The 13,250-nt window shown below is 39.8% G+C and overlaps 1 protein-coding gene across 1 annotated transcript; it reads left to right on the forward strand.

Annotated features, from left to right (window-relative positions):
• The first annotated feature begins 1,257 nt into the window (after window positions 1–1,257).
• On the forward strand, window positions 1,258–12,200 carry LOC131240054 (probable methyltransferase PMT19). Its single transcript, XM_058238064.1, has 6 exons — window positions 1,258–1,984; window positions 5,795–6,005; window positions 7,803–8,100; window positions 9,346–9,735; window positions 11,291–11,368; window positions 11,856–12,200. Exons 1-6 carry the CDS (start codon window positions 1,319–1,321, stop codon window positions 12,082–12,084), a joined length of 1,872 nt encoding a protein of 623 aa, XP_058094047.1. The 5' UTR covers window positions 1,258–1,318; the 3' UTR covers window positions 12,085–12,200.
• Window positions 12,201–13,250: the final 1,050 nt, after the last annotated feature.

Here is a 13,250-nt window from a genome sequence, read left to right on the forward strand (position 1 = left end):
AGGCCAGTCTACTCGACAATTTAGTTTGAACGTGTGAATGATATTTCTGTTTTAACATTAATCTTTTCAATCCATAAATTTTATATGGTGAATATAAAATGATAAACGGTTTAGATCTTTCTCACATTTATCACATTAATAAGACTGCCGCGAAGAAAATACTTATTTCAAGCTTACGTGTTGTATTTGGTTTACTCGAGAAAACCGTAGCAGGCAGGGAATAGAAAAGACCCCACTAACTGTCGCATCATTCGAAAAATCGTCCTCCTTCCTGGCAATAATCTTGCTTTGATAGACGCACACGCACCACTTTTACACGCATCACATGTGCCAACATGCCAATTTTTCAGGACATCCGAGCGGTGGATCATGTGGACATCAAAGATAAAATTATAACAAATAAAAATCAGATATTTTCGAGTACCAGTAGATCTACACGTGTGCGTTCACTATGGATCATTGAAGATTTATCCAAGCCGTCCATTATAAAGGTATCGGGATGACCCAATGAGGGAGTGAAGAAACCTAGATTTTTAACTCGTCCCTGTTCCCGGTGGTGTCTCATAATCCACGGTTCAGATGTCCCGTACACATTCCATGTTGAAACGTGTGCCTGCCGAGATGGTGCGTGTCGGATTATCAGACCTCCCTATCATTGTTACACAATACATAGTCAACAAAAAAAACACCTCCCTTGGTAGTTTAGGGACGCGGATTAGCTACTGAACACGACAGTAGCGAGTCTCGAAACTGAGGTGACGTCACCACGTTCTTTGGGCCCACCATGATATATGTGTTGCATCCACAACATCCATCCGTTTGGAGAGATTATTTTAGGGAATGAGCCAAATAATGAGGAAGATCCAGAGTTCAAGTGGACCCCACCACAGAAAACAGTGGGACAGTGACGCCCACCGTTGAAACTTTCTCAGGGCCCACCATGACGTTTATTTGAGATCCAACCTGTTTATAAGTTAACACAGACACTGAAGAAGGGAAAACACAAATATCAGCTTGATCGAAACTTCTGTGGCCCAAAGAAGATTTTAATGGTAGGCGTTTAATCCCCACTGTTTTCTGGGGTGGGGTGGGGTGGGGTGGGGTTACTTGAATTGCAACCATAGGCCACATCTTTCTGAACTGAAAACTCGTGTATGGTGTATAAAGATGCGGCCCACGTATCATACCATTCCTGATAAACGGATGCAACAAATTCAAAAAAAAAAAAAAAAGAAAGGAGAAAAACAACACACCAAACACCCAAGTCCTCTGAACTCCTCCCATTCTCTCTCTCTCTCTCTCTCTCTCTCTCTCGGTAATGGCCAAACCACCATATCCATCTCTCCCTCCATTCCTTTCAAGAAGAACCCTTTCTTGGTTTCTTCTAATTGCCTTCCTGTGCTCTCTTTCCTACTTGATTGGTTCCTACCAAAACTCAAAATCTCTCTCCCAAACAACCCAACTCTCAAATCCCAATTGCCTCCAACTCAACCTCTCCACCCCTCAAAACCCATCATCATTCCCATTAGATTTTCAGCCCCACCACCCTGCCTCCCTACCTACAATCCCTGCCGCCGGTCTCCAACCAATAGAATTCTGCCCGAAGAACTTCACCGACTACTGCCCATGTCAAGACCCAGTTCGAGAGAGGCAGTTCGACATGTCGACTATGCTCCACAGAGAGCGGCATTGCCCCAATACTGATGAGCGGCGGAGATGCTTGATTCCGAGGCCGGACGGGTATCGGACCCCGTTCTCGTGGCCGAAGAGCAGGGAATTCGCTTGGTTTGCAAATGTGCCGTACAAGAGGCTGACAGAGAGCAAGAAGAAGCAGAATTGGGTGAGACTGGAGGGTGACCGGTTGGTCTTTCCTGGTGGTGGGACATCGTTTCCGACAGGTGTGAAGGGTTACATCGATGAGATCGGGCGGGTTGTGCCACTAAAGACAGGGGAAGTGCGGACAGTTCTTGACATTGGTTGTGGGGTGAGTTGGAGTTTCATGGATTGAGTTCTAATTACTTTTATTTGATTGTGGAACTATTTGGTCTTTTTCTTCATTCGGGTTCCTTAGATTGGTGTTGATCTGGTCAGTATGTTGTTTGATTTGCGTCACGAGAATTGAGAACTGTTATATTGTCTTTACCATAGTTAGATTGGTTAATTTTCTACCTGTTTGATGTGGGTTTTGTTTGTTTTTGATTCTTTCAGAATGATTATAGCCCAACCCAATTAGTTGGGATAAGGCTTAGATGATGATGAGCTCCACAACAATTATGGAAATGAAACAAAGAAGCAGACTCGTTTTTATCTTTTTTCATGTTTTGTTTTTTAATTGGTTTTCAATTATATCTGTTTGAATTTGGTTTTCTTTACTTGATTTAATGGTTCCTTGGGCCTGTGATTTAACAATTTCATACGGAACTATGCATTGAAGTTTGACAAACACCACAATGCAATGTTGTAGTAGTGGTTTATTTTCGAAGTTAGACCAGGAAAGAAATAGCAAATAAAGCATGTGATTACCCACAACTGGATCAGGCAATGGAGCTCATATGTTTTTCGAGAGTCTGGAAGTTCTGCTTTCTCCTTCTGATGTTAAAGATTAGCTCCAATTCATGGAGGTTGGACTGGAAATATAGAAGTTAGAAAATCCATCACAGAGGCGTAGGGGTCGTTTGGATGGTGGTAAATGGTTTACGTTGTAAATGATTTACTAGTAAATCACTTTAAGGCTGTAAATGATTTACAGCCTATCTGAATTAGAGTGTTTGAATAGCCTGTAAATGGTAAATGAAATCTGCTTTATAGGCTTTCATTCAAAAAATAAAAATAAAAAATGGAACCGTTGCCATCTGCTCATTTACTAGTAAATGAAATCTCAGCTTTTTGCTGGTAAATGAGAAGGGGGCTTTGCTAGTAAATCATTTACAAGTAATAAATGATTTACTAGCAAATTAGAGCATCCAAACACAAGTAGTAAATGATTTTCATGTAAATCATTTACTACTTGCCCCATTTAGCACCATCCAAACGACCCCTTAGCACTTTTAATTGAATTGGAAAGATTCACTTCTTGTTATTATGATTGTTGATGTTATTGTTGTTGTTGTTGTTACTATTACCATTTGAACCTCTGGTAGGTTGGTCGACAATCCACGCATCCACAATAACAAATTATACAAAATCTTAGCAGACATGTTGAGATCTTATCCAGCAAAACCTCTTGCCCCAGCCTGTCACCTCCCATCCTTAACCAATTTGAGATATGATGATGATCAAATTTTTGACATATACTGCCCTCCCTTTTCGCTAAACGCCAAACAAACCCCCTGCCTTTTCAGTATTGTTAGATGAACTCTCCCCATTTCAATATGTAGTTATAAAACACCATGTCGTTAACTTCCATCAAAGTTGACCATTAAAGAGGATATTTGACCGTTAAATTTGATTGTCTACCATATGAAATGACGCTTTTCTTTGACATTATGGAGATGAGAGAAATTTCCTTTTTGGGTGATATCCAAACTGCTTGTTATGTGGGCCCAACATAGCCATCAAGATTGTCCAATGGTGGACCATTGATAGCATTTGATTGAAAAATCATCTAAATGGTAGATCAGAACCGTCCAAATGCCGTGGATGACCTTTTCGTGTTTACATAGAGGTAGAACGGAATTTCCTTTCATATGTACAAATTCAAGGGAAAAATCTTTATTCATGTGGTCAAAGGTCAAATTTAATGGTGTTCCCTTTAACGCTCAACTCTAACGGCAGTAAAGCATATGGTCTTTTATGGCCATATATGAAAAGGGAAGGGGTTAATTGGCAAACTGAAAAGGGAAGGGGTTACTTGCCATATAGCAAAAAGGGAGGGTGGTAAAAAATCTCATGATGATTTGAATCCTGGTGTGTTATTAGTCTATTGGTCAAGTTAGCCGGACACGTTTAGTTTAGTTTGTATGCTGCTAGGCATTGCCTTTCTTTTATATTCTTCTTCTTTTCTTTTCTCTTTCTTTCTTTCTTTCTTTCTTTCTTTCTTACTCCTCCCTCTCCTTAGAGGTCTCACTTTAGCATTTCAAATTCCATTTTGCTTGCCCATTGGGAGCCCATAGATAGGCTAGTTAGGACCATCCATTTGGTATGATTTTGAGTTATGATCCATCTACAATGTCCCATGATTTGGATTGTTTAAATTGAGGTAATGAATTCCATGTGGATAGCAGGTGTGTACATGTGTACGAGTTTTTGTCTTTTTTCATTTGCAGTTCCTACTTGCAATCATAGAGACATTCCTGTGGCAACAAAAGATACAATAGTTTGGAGAATTAGAATATGGTAGATTCATTTCTCTATAGTATACACAGTAGGGCGATGCATCAACTAGGGCCATCCATCTAGTGATACATATTGTGGATGACCTATGTTTCAAAAAATCACACATATTAGACAATCTCATCCATCGCTTTTATTCACTTTCTCACACTGAATGTTGGTCATTACCTACTTTTCTTTAGTACCATTGTTTTGAAGGCTATTGATCAGATGGCTAGGATTATTGATGGATGTGTTTTTTTGAACCATTTAGCATTTACATGATGGAAAACAAAATGGATGATCCTGATTTGTGCATCACCTGTCACGTGTGCTGTGGAGAGATGGCTCTACCATATTATGGTTCTATCAGCATTGCCATATCATCTCCAACATGCAACATTTTTATTTTAAAGTATGCTTGCTGAACCGAAATGAAAATCAAATTGCAATTTAGCTATAGGTTAGCCAAACAGACTAAATGTAATTTGCAATTTATTTCCAATTACAAAGTTGTCAAATGGTATTCTGAACTCAAAATATTCAACAAACTTGTGCATCCGAACACTACCTTTGGGTAGTTGTACTAATGGATGAGGCTTGTGTTTTTTATGTTCTCTCTTTGAAAATTATTGTTCAATTACTATTAGGATGTGTTTGGATTCTCAATTGACCTGACTGCAATGCATTCATTTCATTATAGAATAAATGACCTAAGTGGGGCAAAGTCATTTTAGTCCATAATGATGTCCAAAGTGCACACACAATTTGGTCTCCTGCTCGTTAGATGAACTGGTAGAGACAGTGTAGTGTGTGTGAGTGATCTGGGGTTTAATCCCCAGTAGTGTTACCTTCCAAAATAATAATAATAATAATTGCAATTTGAGGCTAGCACCTCATTACAAGTGGAATGGAGCTAGCACTTACTTTCTTCATTTACTATTCATTGAGCTGAACGATTGCTATTCAATTTAATTTAGCATCCAAACACAACCTCAAGGGTCTGTTTGGGTTAGGGAAGCCTGCATAATTGAAATCAATTCTAATTCCAATTTTGACAGCCCCATACCCTCCAAGTAGGATTGGCTGCACTAAAATGGTGCTTTCCTCCACATAAATGCAATTAGCTGTGTTTTGAATTTTTATAAAACTTTGGTAAGTGCATTCATGTGGAGGAAATATCCACTTTAGGGTGGAAAATCTGACGTGGAGGGCGTGGGGCCTACCAAAATCAGGATTGGGCTTAATCCCAATTTTGTAGGATCCCCTTCCCAAACAGACCCTAAGGTTATTGAAATATTGATGATTTTATATGTTGTGGCTGGTAGTTAATAATGTTGTTCACGTACATATGACTCAATACATGCAAATGTTATTTCCATAGCCAATCTACAGAATTTCATGCCTCAACCGACCTAACTCCAATTTTCCACCTCGCAAATGAATTTCTGTTCTCCAGTTCCTGAGGAAGTTTTTTCTTCAGGTTGCGAGCTTTGGTGCCTATCTAATGGATTTTGGCATCTTGACAATGTCCATTGCACCAAGAGATATACATGAAGCTCAAGTACAGTTTGCCCTGGAACGTGGACTGCCAGCAATGTTAGGGATACTAAGCACCTACAGGCTACCATATCCATCAAGGTCTTTTGATATGGCTCATTGTTCACGATGCCTTGTCCAGTGGGCTGGTTATGGTATGTAGCTATATTCTTCAGCAAAACGCACATTTATTATTTGGAAAAAAAAAAAAAGGGTGCATGGTTTATCAGGAACCATAAGATATTTCCCTTTTTCTTTTTAATTCATGCATGTGACAAGGACATGGGACCTTTTAGGTTTCCTGCTATTTCAACAGGTTTGACATGGACACATGATTATCATTGATGCAGGCAGCTCAATGTGTGAGACTACTTTTTAGGTTTTTCTCTAGGATGATTTTAAGCATTAATAATTCAACTATATATAATTATATTCATATACAAAATTCAATTTCAGTTATGGCCTTTGATAGAGTGGAATGGCAGAAAAGGATACATGTAGCTGACCCCAATTAATTGATATAAGGCTTGGAGGACGATGAGAATATATTTTTGATAATTAGGGAGCCACTATATTGCACCCATCCTCTCTTTTTCTTTTTCTTGTTTTTCTTTTTTTTTTTTTTTTATATTTTAATAGATATGCCATTTCTTTTAACTTTTAGAGATGGAAGACTAATGAGGTATTCCTTAATGGTAACGGTGGCTATAATGCCCACCACCATTACTATTAGGACATGGGCTATAATGACCGTCGCAGTCTTAAAAGAAAAAAGAAAAAAGAAAAAACTGTATCAGTCGTGTAACGTACCAATACGGGGCTGTTACAGGTCATTTTTCTGTAATGGACATTACAGCCATTACAACCTCGTAACTTGTAACAGTTGCCACTGTTACTATTACGGCACAACATGAAGACTATAGAGTTGTACTATTCTATTTCCGAAAGTAGAAAAAAAAAACTGTGTCTACTGAACAGGGTGAGTATAAATATCAATTGCTGATTTTTTTTTTTAGTGTGATATTTTTACATATTCATATGGAAAAGATTACGAGAACACTGCATGAACCAAGGTCAGGCATAACATGTTATTAAAATTACAGTATTTTAATACATTGTACAGGAAGTATCACATAAGAATTCTCATATATACATAATCCAGTTCGGTCCAGATTTGAGCATGGGCAGGGGTGTAACAACACCTGGTGCATTTATTAACCAAGCTAAAAAACTTACCCAAACCCATGCCCATGCCCATTTAGCCACACTCTGGGTGCAGGAACCTGTAGGGCCTAGCCAGCTCATTTACAGCCACACTGAAATGTCATTCTTATCCATTTGCACGTTGGATTATGCATTATATGCTGATTTTTATGAAACAACAGATCTGCATTCAATTTATTTTAGAAAGACCGATGTGATGCTTTGTGGAAGTTGCAACTCTTCTAGTATCGCCCATTGCTATAATGACCAATTTTCATACTTTGGTGGATTACATGATTTTACAATGTAATGAAATGCACTCATCTCATGTATCCATTGACATTATTTATACAGCAGAACGTTCTGTGTTATCCAATCTTGGGAACAAAAATGAAAGATGTCCATTTATCTGGCAACATATTCAACCACATAACATGTTAAGCAGTTTCGCATTTTCAGGGTCTTCGGTTGCCCTTGGAGAACAGTGCTATGTATTTGGGAATCAAAGCTCACATGGGCACTTCTGTTTTTTTCAGTGCCAAATGGTGCCAATGAGGAAGCCAATAGCCTCGCTTGTGATGGAGCTACTGGCCATTCCTTGCCCGTTTTGTTATTTTCATTTTTCTTTCAAAACAAAATCTGTCCTCGTTCAAAATACAATTCACATTTGTACAGAGCTGATGTCGACCATTGTCATCTTTTAGTGCCTTTCCTGAAATGCTGACATTTTCTTGTTTTTTGTTGCCCAGGTGGATTATATCTGATGGAAATTGATCGGGTTCTGCGGCCTGGTGCCTACTGGGTTTTGTCTGGCCCGCCCATTAATTGGAGAAACAACTACAAAGGTTGGCAGAGACAGACTAAAGACTTGGAACAAGAGCAGGCCAGCATAGAGGATCTGGCAAGGCGGCTGTGCTGGAAGAAAATTGCAGAGAGGGGCGCATTTGCAGTGTGGCAAAAGCCTACGAATCATATTCATTGTATTCGGAAATCAAAGATTCTGGCATCTCCTCCCTTCTGCACAGCAACTGATCCCGATGCTGCTTGGTGAGTTCACTCTTTCAATTTTGACTGTTGATTTCTTCCTTCTCCTGTCATTTCAAAATACAAAGGCACCCATTAGTGTTATAATATTGCCAACGCACCTCCATTATTTGAAATTCACCAAATTATCTCGATGTGTTGAAAACTTTGTTGAATGCTCCTTATGTTGAAACTGAGTGAGACATTAGAAGTTTGAAATAGCTCCAGATGAATTGAATTACAAGGTTCCAATGCATCAGGACATGTACCGTCATGGTTCGCCATGTTCGTATGAGTGGGGACCATGTTGCCATGGTCCAGATCCTTGATCTGATGGGTACCAGCATGAATTTATGCCCCAAAAATCTTACAGCTTGGAAGATTCTAACTATCCAATCTTTAGCCTTTTCTCTAAAGCGTTTCTGTATATTTTTTAATGACTCTTTATTTGTTAGTAGCTGATCAAATGGTTAATAGTATTCCAATCTAGAAATTTTGGGGCATCCCCCCATCCAAAGTGGGTCCATTGGATCAATGGCCTTGATAATTGACCATGGCCGCTGCGTTTGATCTGGCTGGATACATGTCCTGATACATTAGGACCCGATGGCTACATGAGTTTTAGTTATGAGGAATAAAAGGAATTTTCCTTAAAGGAGGCATGAATTTTCCCCCGTCTATTTTGTTTTGATTAAGACATAGCAGTATTCTTCATAGCGAGCTATGGTAGGCATGCAATAAAGCTCACATACATGCCACACGTGCTAGCATGGCACATAGGTGCAAGCTCCACTGCATCCATCAGGTTGGTCCGACCTTGTACATCTATACACAAAAATAAATCTAGTCCACTCCGCATGTGAGCCCCAGTATTGGCAACAAGTGGATGGGTTAGAAAACTTCAGCCAAGTTTTTCAGAGCTTTACATTTGTTTTGCTAAGTGTGGCCCACTTGACAAGTGAGGTAACATGATTCTTGGGCTACAGCATCAATATAGTGGTGCCTTTCTGATTGATGGATTTAATCTTGGACTTATCATGCCATGCTGGCACATGTGTGGCATGTATATGAGCTTTATTTCACATGCATGTGTATGTGCGCTTAGCAAGGTTCTCCTCACTGCTATTGCCTTCTTTGTTCATTTTATTCCGAGACCTCATTGCGAGCTTATTTTCGTTGGTTCACCAAAAAGGAGATGTAATATTTCATGATCTGCTTGTAATCCCCATTCTACACCTGCCATTTTGATGTTGTCAATGAGCACAACAGGTACAAGAAGATGGAGATGTGCATTACTCCTCTGCCAGAGGTGAAATCCATCAAGGAAATGGCTGGAGGGTCTCTCATGAAATGGCCTAAAAGATTGAATGCTGCTCCACCAAGGACCTTTGGTGGGAATGTAGAAGGGATCACAGTCAAGATCTTCAGTCAAGATAATCAACTATGGACTCGGAGAGTGTTGCACTATGCGCGTGTTCTGAGTTTCATCACTGTGGGTAAATACAGAAATGTTATGGACATGAATGCTGGATTAGGGGGTTTTGCCTCAGCACTGTCCAAATATCCTGTTTGGGTTATGAATGTGGTCCCTTCGGATACAAAGAACAACACTCTCGGCTTCATCTATGAGCGTGGACTCATTGGGACATACATGGACTGGTAAGTGGTAAGCCTCGTAGCATGAACATGGACATTGAATAGCAAAATGTCATACTATTTCCCAATTATCAGGTAGACATTGGGCGTACCTTCAATCATTGCTGAGATGGTGCATCCCTAGGCAATGGTATTGCATTTGGGGCAGTGTGGGAAAACACAACCTTCATGAGGTGGGCTAGTTTCTGCTCTCACCACCAAAATGTGATTGAGATACTTAGTTGAAAGGACCGGCTTTTAACATGGTTTGATGCTAGCTCTTCTTGTCAGCCTCAGGAACTGCCAACGCCCAAACATATGCTGATGTTTTATGATATTTTGGCAAGACTTTGCAGCACTTTCCGCACATACTAAGGCCCCGTATGTTAGACACCTAAATATGAGTTCATTTCATTTTAGTTAACTGCAATTATTTAGAGGTCTCAAGTCCAACTGGTTGGACCACAAGGTACGGTCCACCTAGTGGATAAATTCCAACCTAAAGTGCGTGTGACATCCAACCATGAGGAAAACAATTTCTAGCCATTGATAAATCAAAAAATACAAATGTGGTCCACTTGATGAGTGGATATAGCTGATTTTTGCAGATGAGTGGATATAGCTGATTTTTGCACAAGGTGAACCTCATGATAGGGCCTATTGGACGGGTAGGATGTAACATAAATGCAAAAGGTTGGAAGTTATCCACTGGATGGACTATAACTTATAGTCCACAACCCGTTGGACTTGAGACCTCAATTATGTATTAGAGACATGATCACAAATACATAATTACTATTAACATGAACTCATTATGTACTAGAGATTGAGATCTCTAATACAGAGGTCAAGTTCCCTATTCGTTCCGAACAGGGAGCTTCCCTGTTCAGAGCTTGGTGTATATGGGGCCCATGGTTGGTCTATCCATGCCATTGATCTGACAGCCCCCATCATGGACCATTACCCAAATATCCCCTCAATTGGTCAACTCTAACCTTTGGCATGCAAATACATTCAATGGAGGAAACACCAAAGATCTGATGGCTGGGATTTTCCAATTTGGGAGTTTTGGGGCAATGGTCCATCCATGATGGGGGCCATCAGATCGATGCGTTGGATAGATCAACCATGGGCCCCACATCTACGAATTAAGTTCCAAATAAGGAAGTTCTCTGTTCATAACGAATAGAGAATCTGGCTGCATCTAATATATAATTGTTGTTAACTTAAATGAGCTGAACTCATTTTTAGGTGTCTACCAAAAAGGGCCAAAAAATGATTCACACTTGCTAAACTAAGATGTGCGAAGTGTCGTGTTGTGAGGAAATGAGTTGTAGTCTTTTTAAAAAGTGAAATGTCTTGAAGGTTTCATGTGCTTCCTCTCACGCCAACCAAACGGTTATCCCAGAAATCCATAGTTTTTCTTATTGCAAAGTCACTGGTTTTAATCAATTGTTCAGGAGAAGCCAGATCAGTCGGTGATTTTAGACTAAAGTATTGAATTGCTCTCTGAAAATGAGCGAAGTGCTTTTGAAGTTCATTAGTTCCTTAGTTGATGTTATAACTATTCCTACTGCAGGTGTGAGGCCTTCTCAACATATCCCCGCACGTATGATCTTATACATGCCAGTCGGGTACTTAGCATGTACATAGACAAGTAAGTTATCTTGCATATGCTTGTTCCCACTCAATCCTGGCTACAATAATCATCGACTATTGAAGTTAATCTCATTGTGGTGATTTGTAACAAACAAAAGCATACTGCATTTTTATTTTTATTTTTTTTGGCATATGCATCGCTTCGTGGATCCAATCTGAATCCCCTGAACCACTGGCTCCACTTGTATGGACCCAAGGTCCAAGGATCCTATACATGTCCGCGGATCGAGGATTGTATAATGCCTCACATCTACGAGGTTCAAACACTCATCCAATGAAATGAGTTATATGAAGAAAAGAACACCTTCAAAGTTAAAATTCAACAACAACAGAAACATCATGGAATCCACTAACTGCGTTTTGTTGTGCATCACCACAGATGCATGCACCATGTATTTACAAAGCTTTTTCCAGGTTGTATGAAACACAGCTCTAACAAATTAATCATTGACTAATGCACACTTTTGCTTCATTCCGTCATGCAGGTGCGATATTCTTGACATTCTCCTTGAAATGGACCGTATTCTTCGCCCCGAAGGGGCTGTTATCATTCGAGATCATGTCGACGTTGTCGTAAAAGCAAAGGGCGTCGCTGACCAATTGAGATGGCACAGCTGGATTTCTCACAGCGAAAATGGGCCACATCATCCAGAGAAGATTCTTTTTGTTGACAATTCCATAAAGGTAAATGCAAAAGAAGGTACAAGGAAATAACATGTTAATCAACTTTGGCCCCTAATACATATATGAAATGGAGTGGATATTCCTGCCATTTGTTTCTGTTCTTTTTCCGACATTTACTAAGGAGGTATTATATGCTTGGCTTGAAACACATGGTTTGGTGATATAGACAGTGGATCTGATGGGCTAAAAATAAAATAAAATCTAGCCACAACTTGGGCCTCTGCCATCAAATGTGGAACCCTTGATACATTTCTTCTGGTAGCAATCTATTTGATGTCCACTTGAAATCTCATGGAATGAAGAAAAGAGAAGCTTATGTTTGGAAGAGAAGCAGAGAAATAGGAAGATGAAGCTCAAAGAGAGTGTGTTAGTTGTGAGACTAACACATGAAACCAGTACATAAGCTTACTACAGGAAAGCAAAATAATGAAAAAAGAATAAGAAGAAGAAGAAGAAGGAAAGATACACACATGACTGTAGATATCTCTGAACTCTTGGAACATTTGGTGGTTGGGCTGTCCCAAGTGGTTCCAATAATACCAACGGTTTGGATCACTGAACCCTTGGCCCACTTGTAGAAACTAGAAACCCAGGCATGCTATAGATGCCATTCTTGGCCAAGCATTTTGTAATACCTATTGGTACTGTTTATATTTCATGACTGGTCGATTAAGGTGATGTTTGGGATGAGCGATGCATGAATTCCCATCATTTTGGTTCAGGAAACGTGGGTTTGCCCGACATCAACCCAGCCATTGATTTGGTAAACATGCCTGCCTGCTGCCTGACATCTACAAGATGGGGAAAAAATGGAAATGCAGGACCCTTTTAGAATTAAAGTTACTCTCATTTTCATTTTGAGTATCACTAAACAACTCATTGCTGAATTGTTGTCAGTGCGTCTACATGGTTCACGAATGCATACAACCCATTTGAAACCGGTTTTGCTTGCATTCCTCTTTGCAAATGGTTCCCAAAAGATGAACTAATCGCCAATGTGAAACCTAGAAGGTCCAGATATTAAAGTTTTATGTAAAAGAACTACGTTTGCTCTTTAGCCAGTAAAGAAATTGTTATTCTTATGTGTGTTGGTGATGCGGGGGAGGACGTGATGAGGTCAATCACCGTCTTCCTCCATTGATAATTACCTTGAATCCACAAGGCTCTCTTGGATCCATAAGAGAATCTCGAATTCA

This window comes from Magnolia sinica, chromosome 3 (genome assembly GCF_029962835.1).
Source record: "Magnolia sinica isolate HGM2019 chromosome 3, MsV1, whole genome shotgun sequence".
Taxonomy (NCBI): Eukaryota; Viridiplantae; Streptophyta; class Magnoliopsida; order Magnoliales; family Magnoliaceae; genus Magnolia; species Magnolia sinica.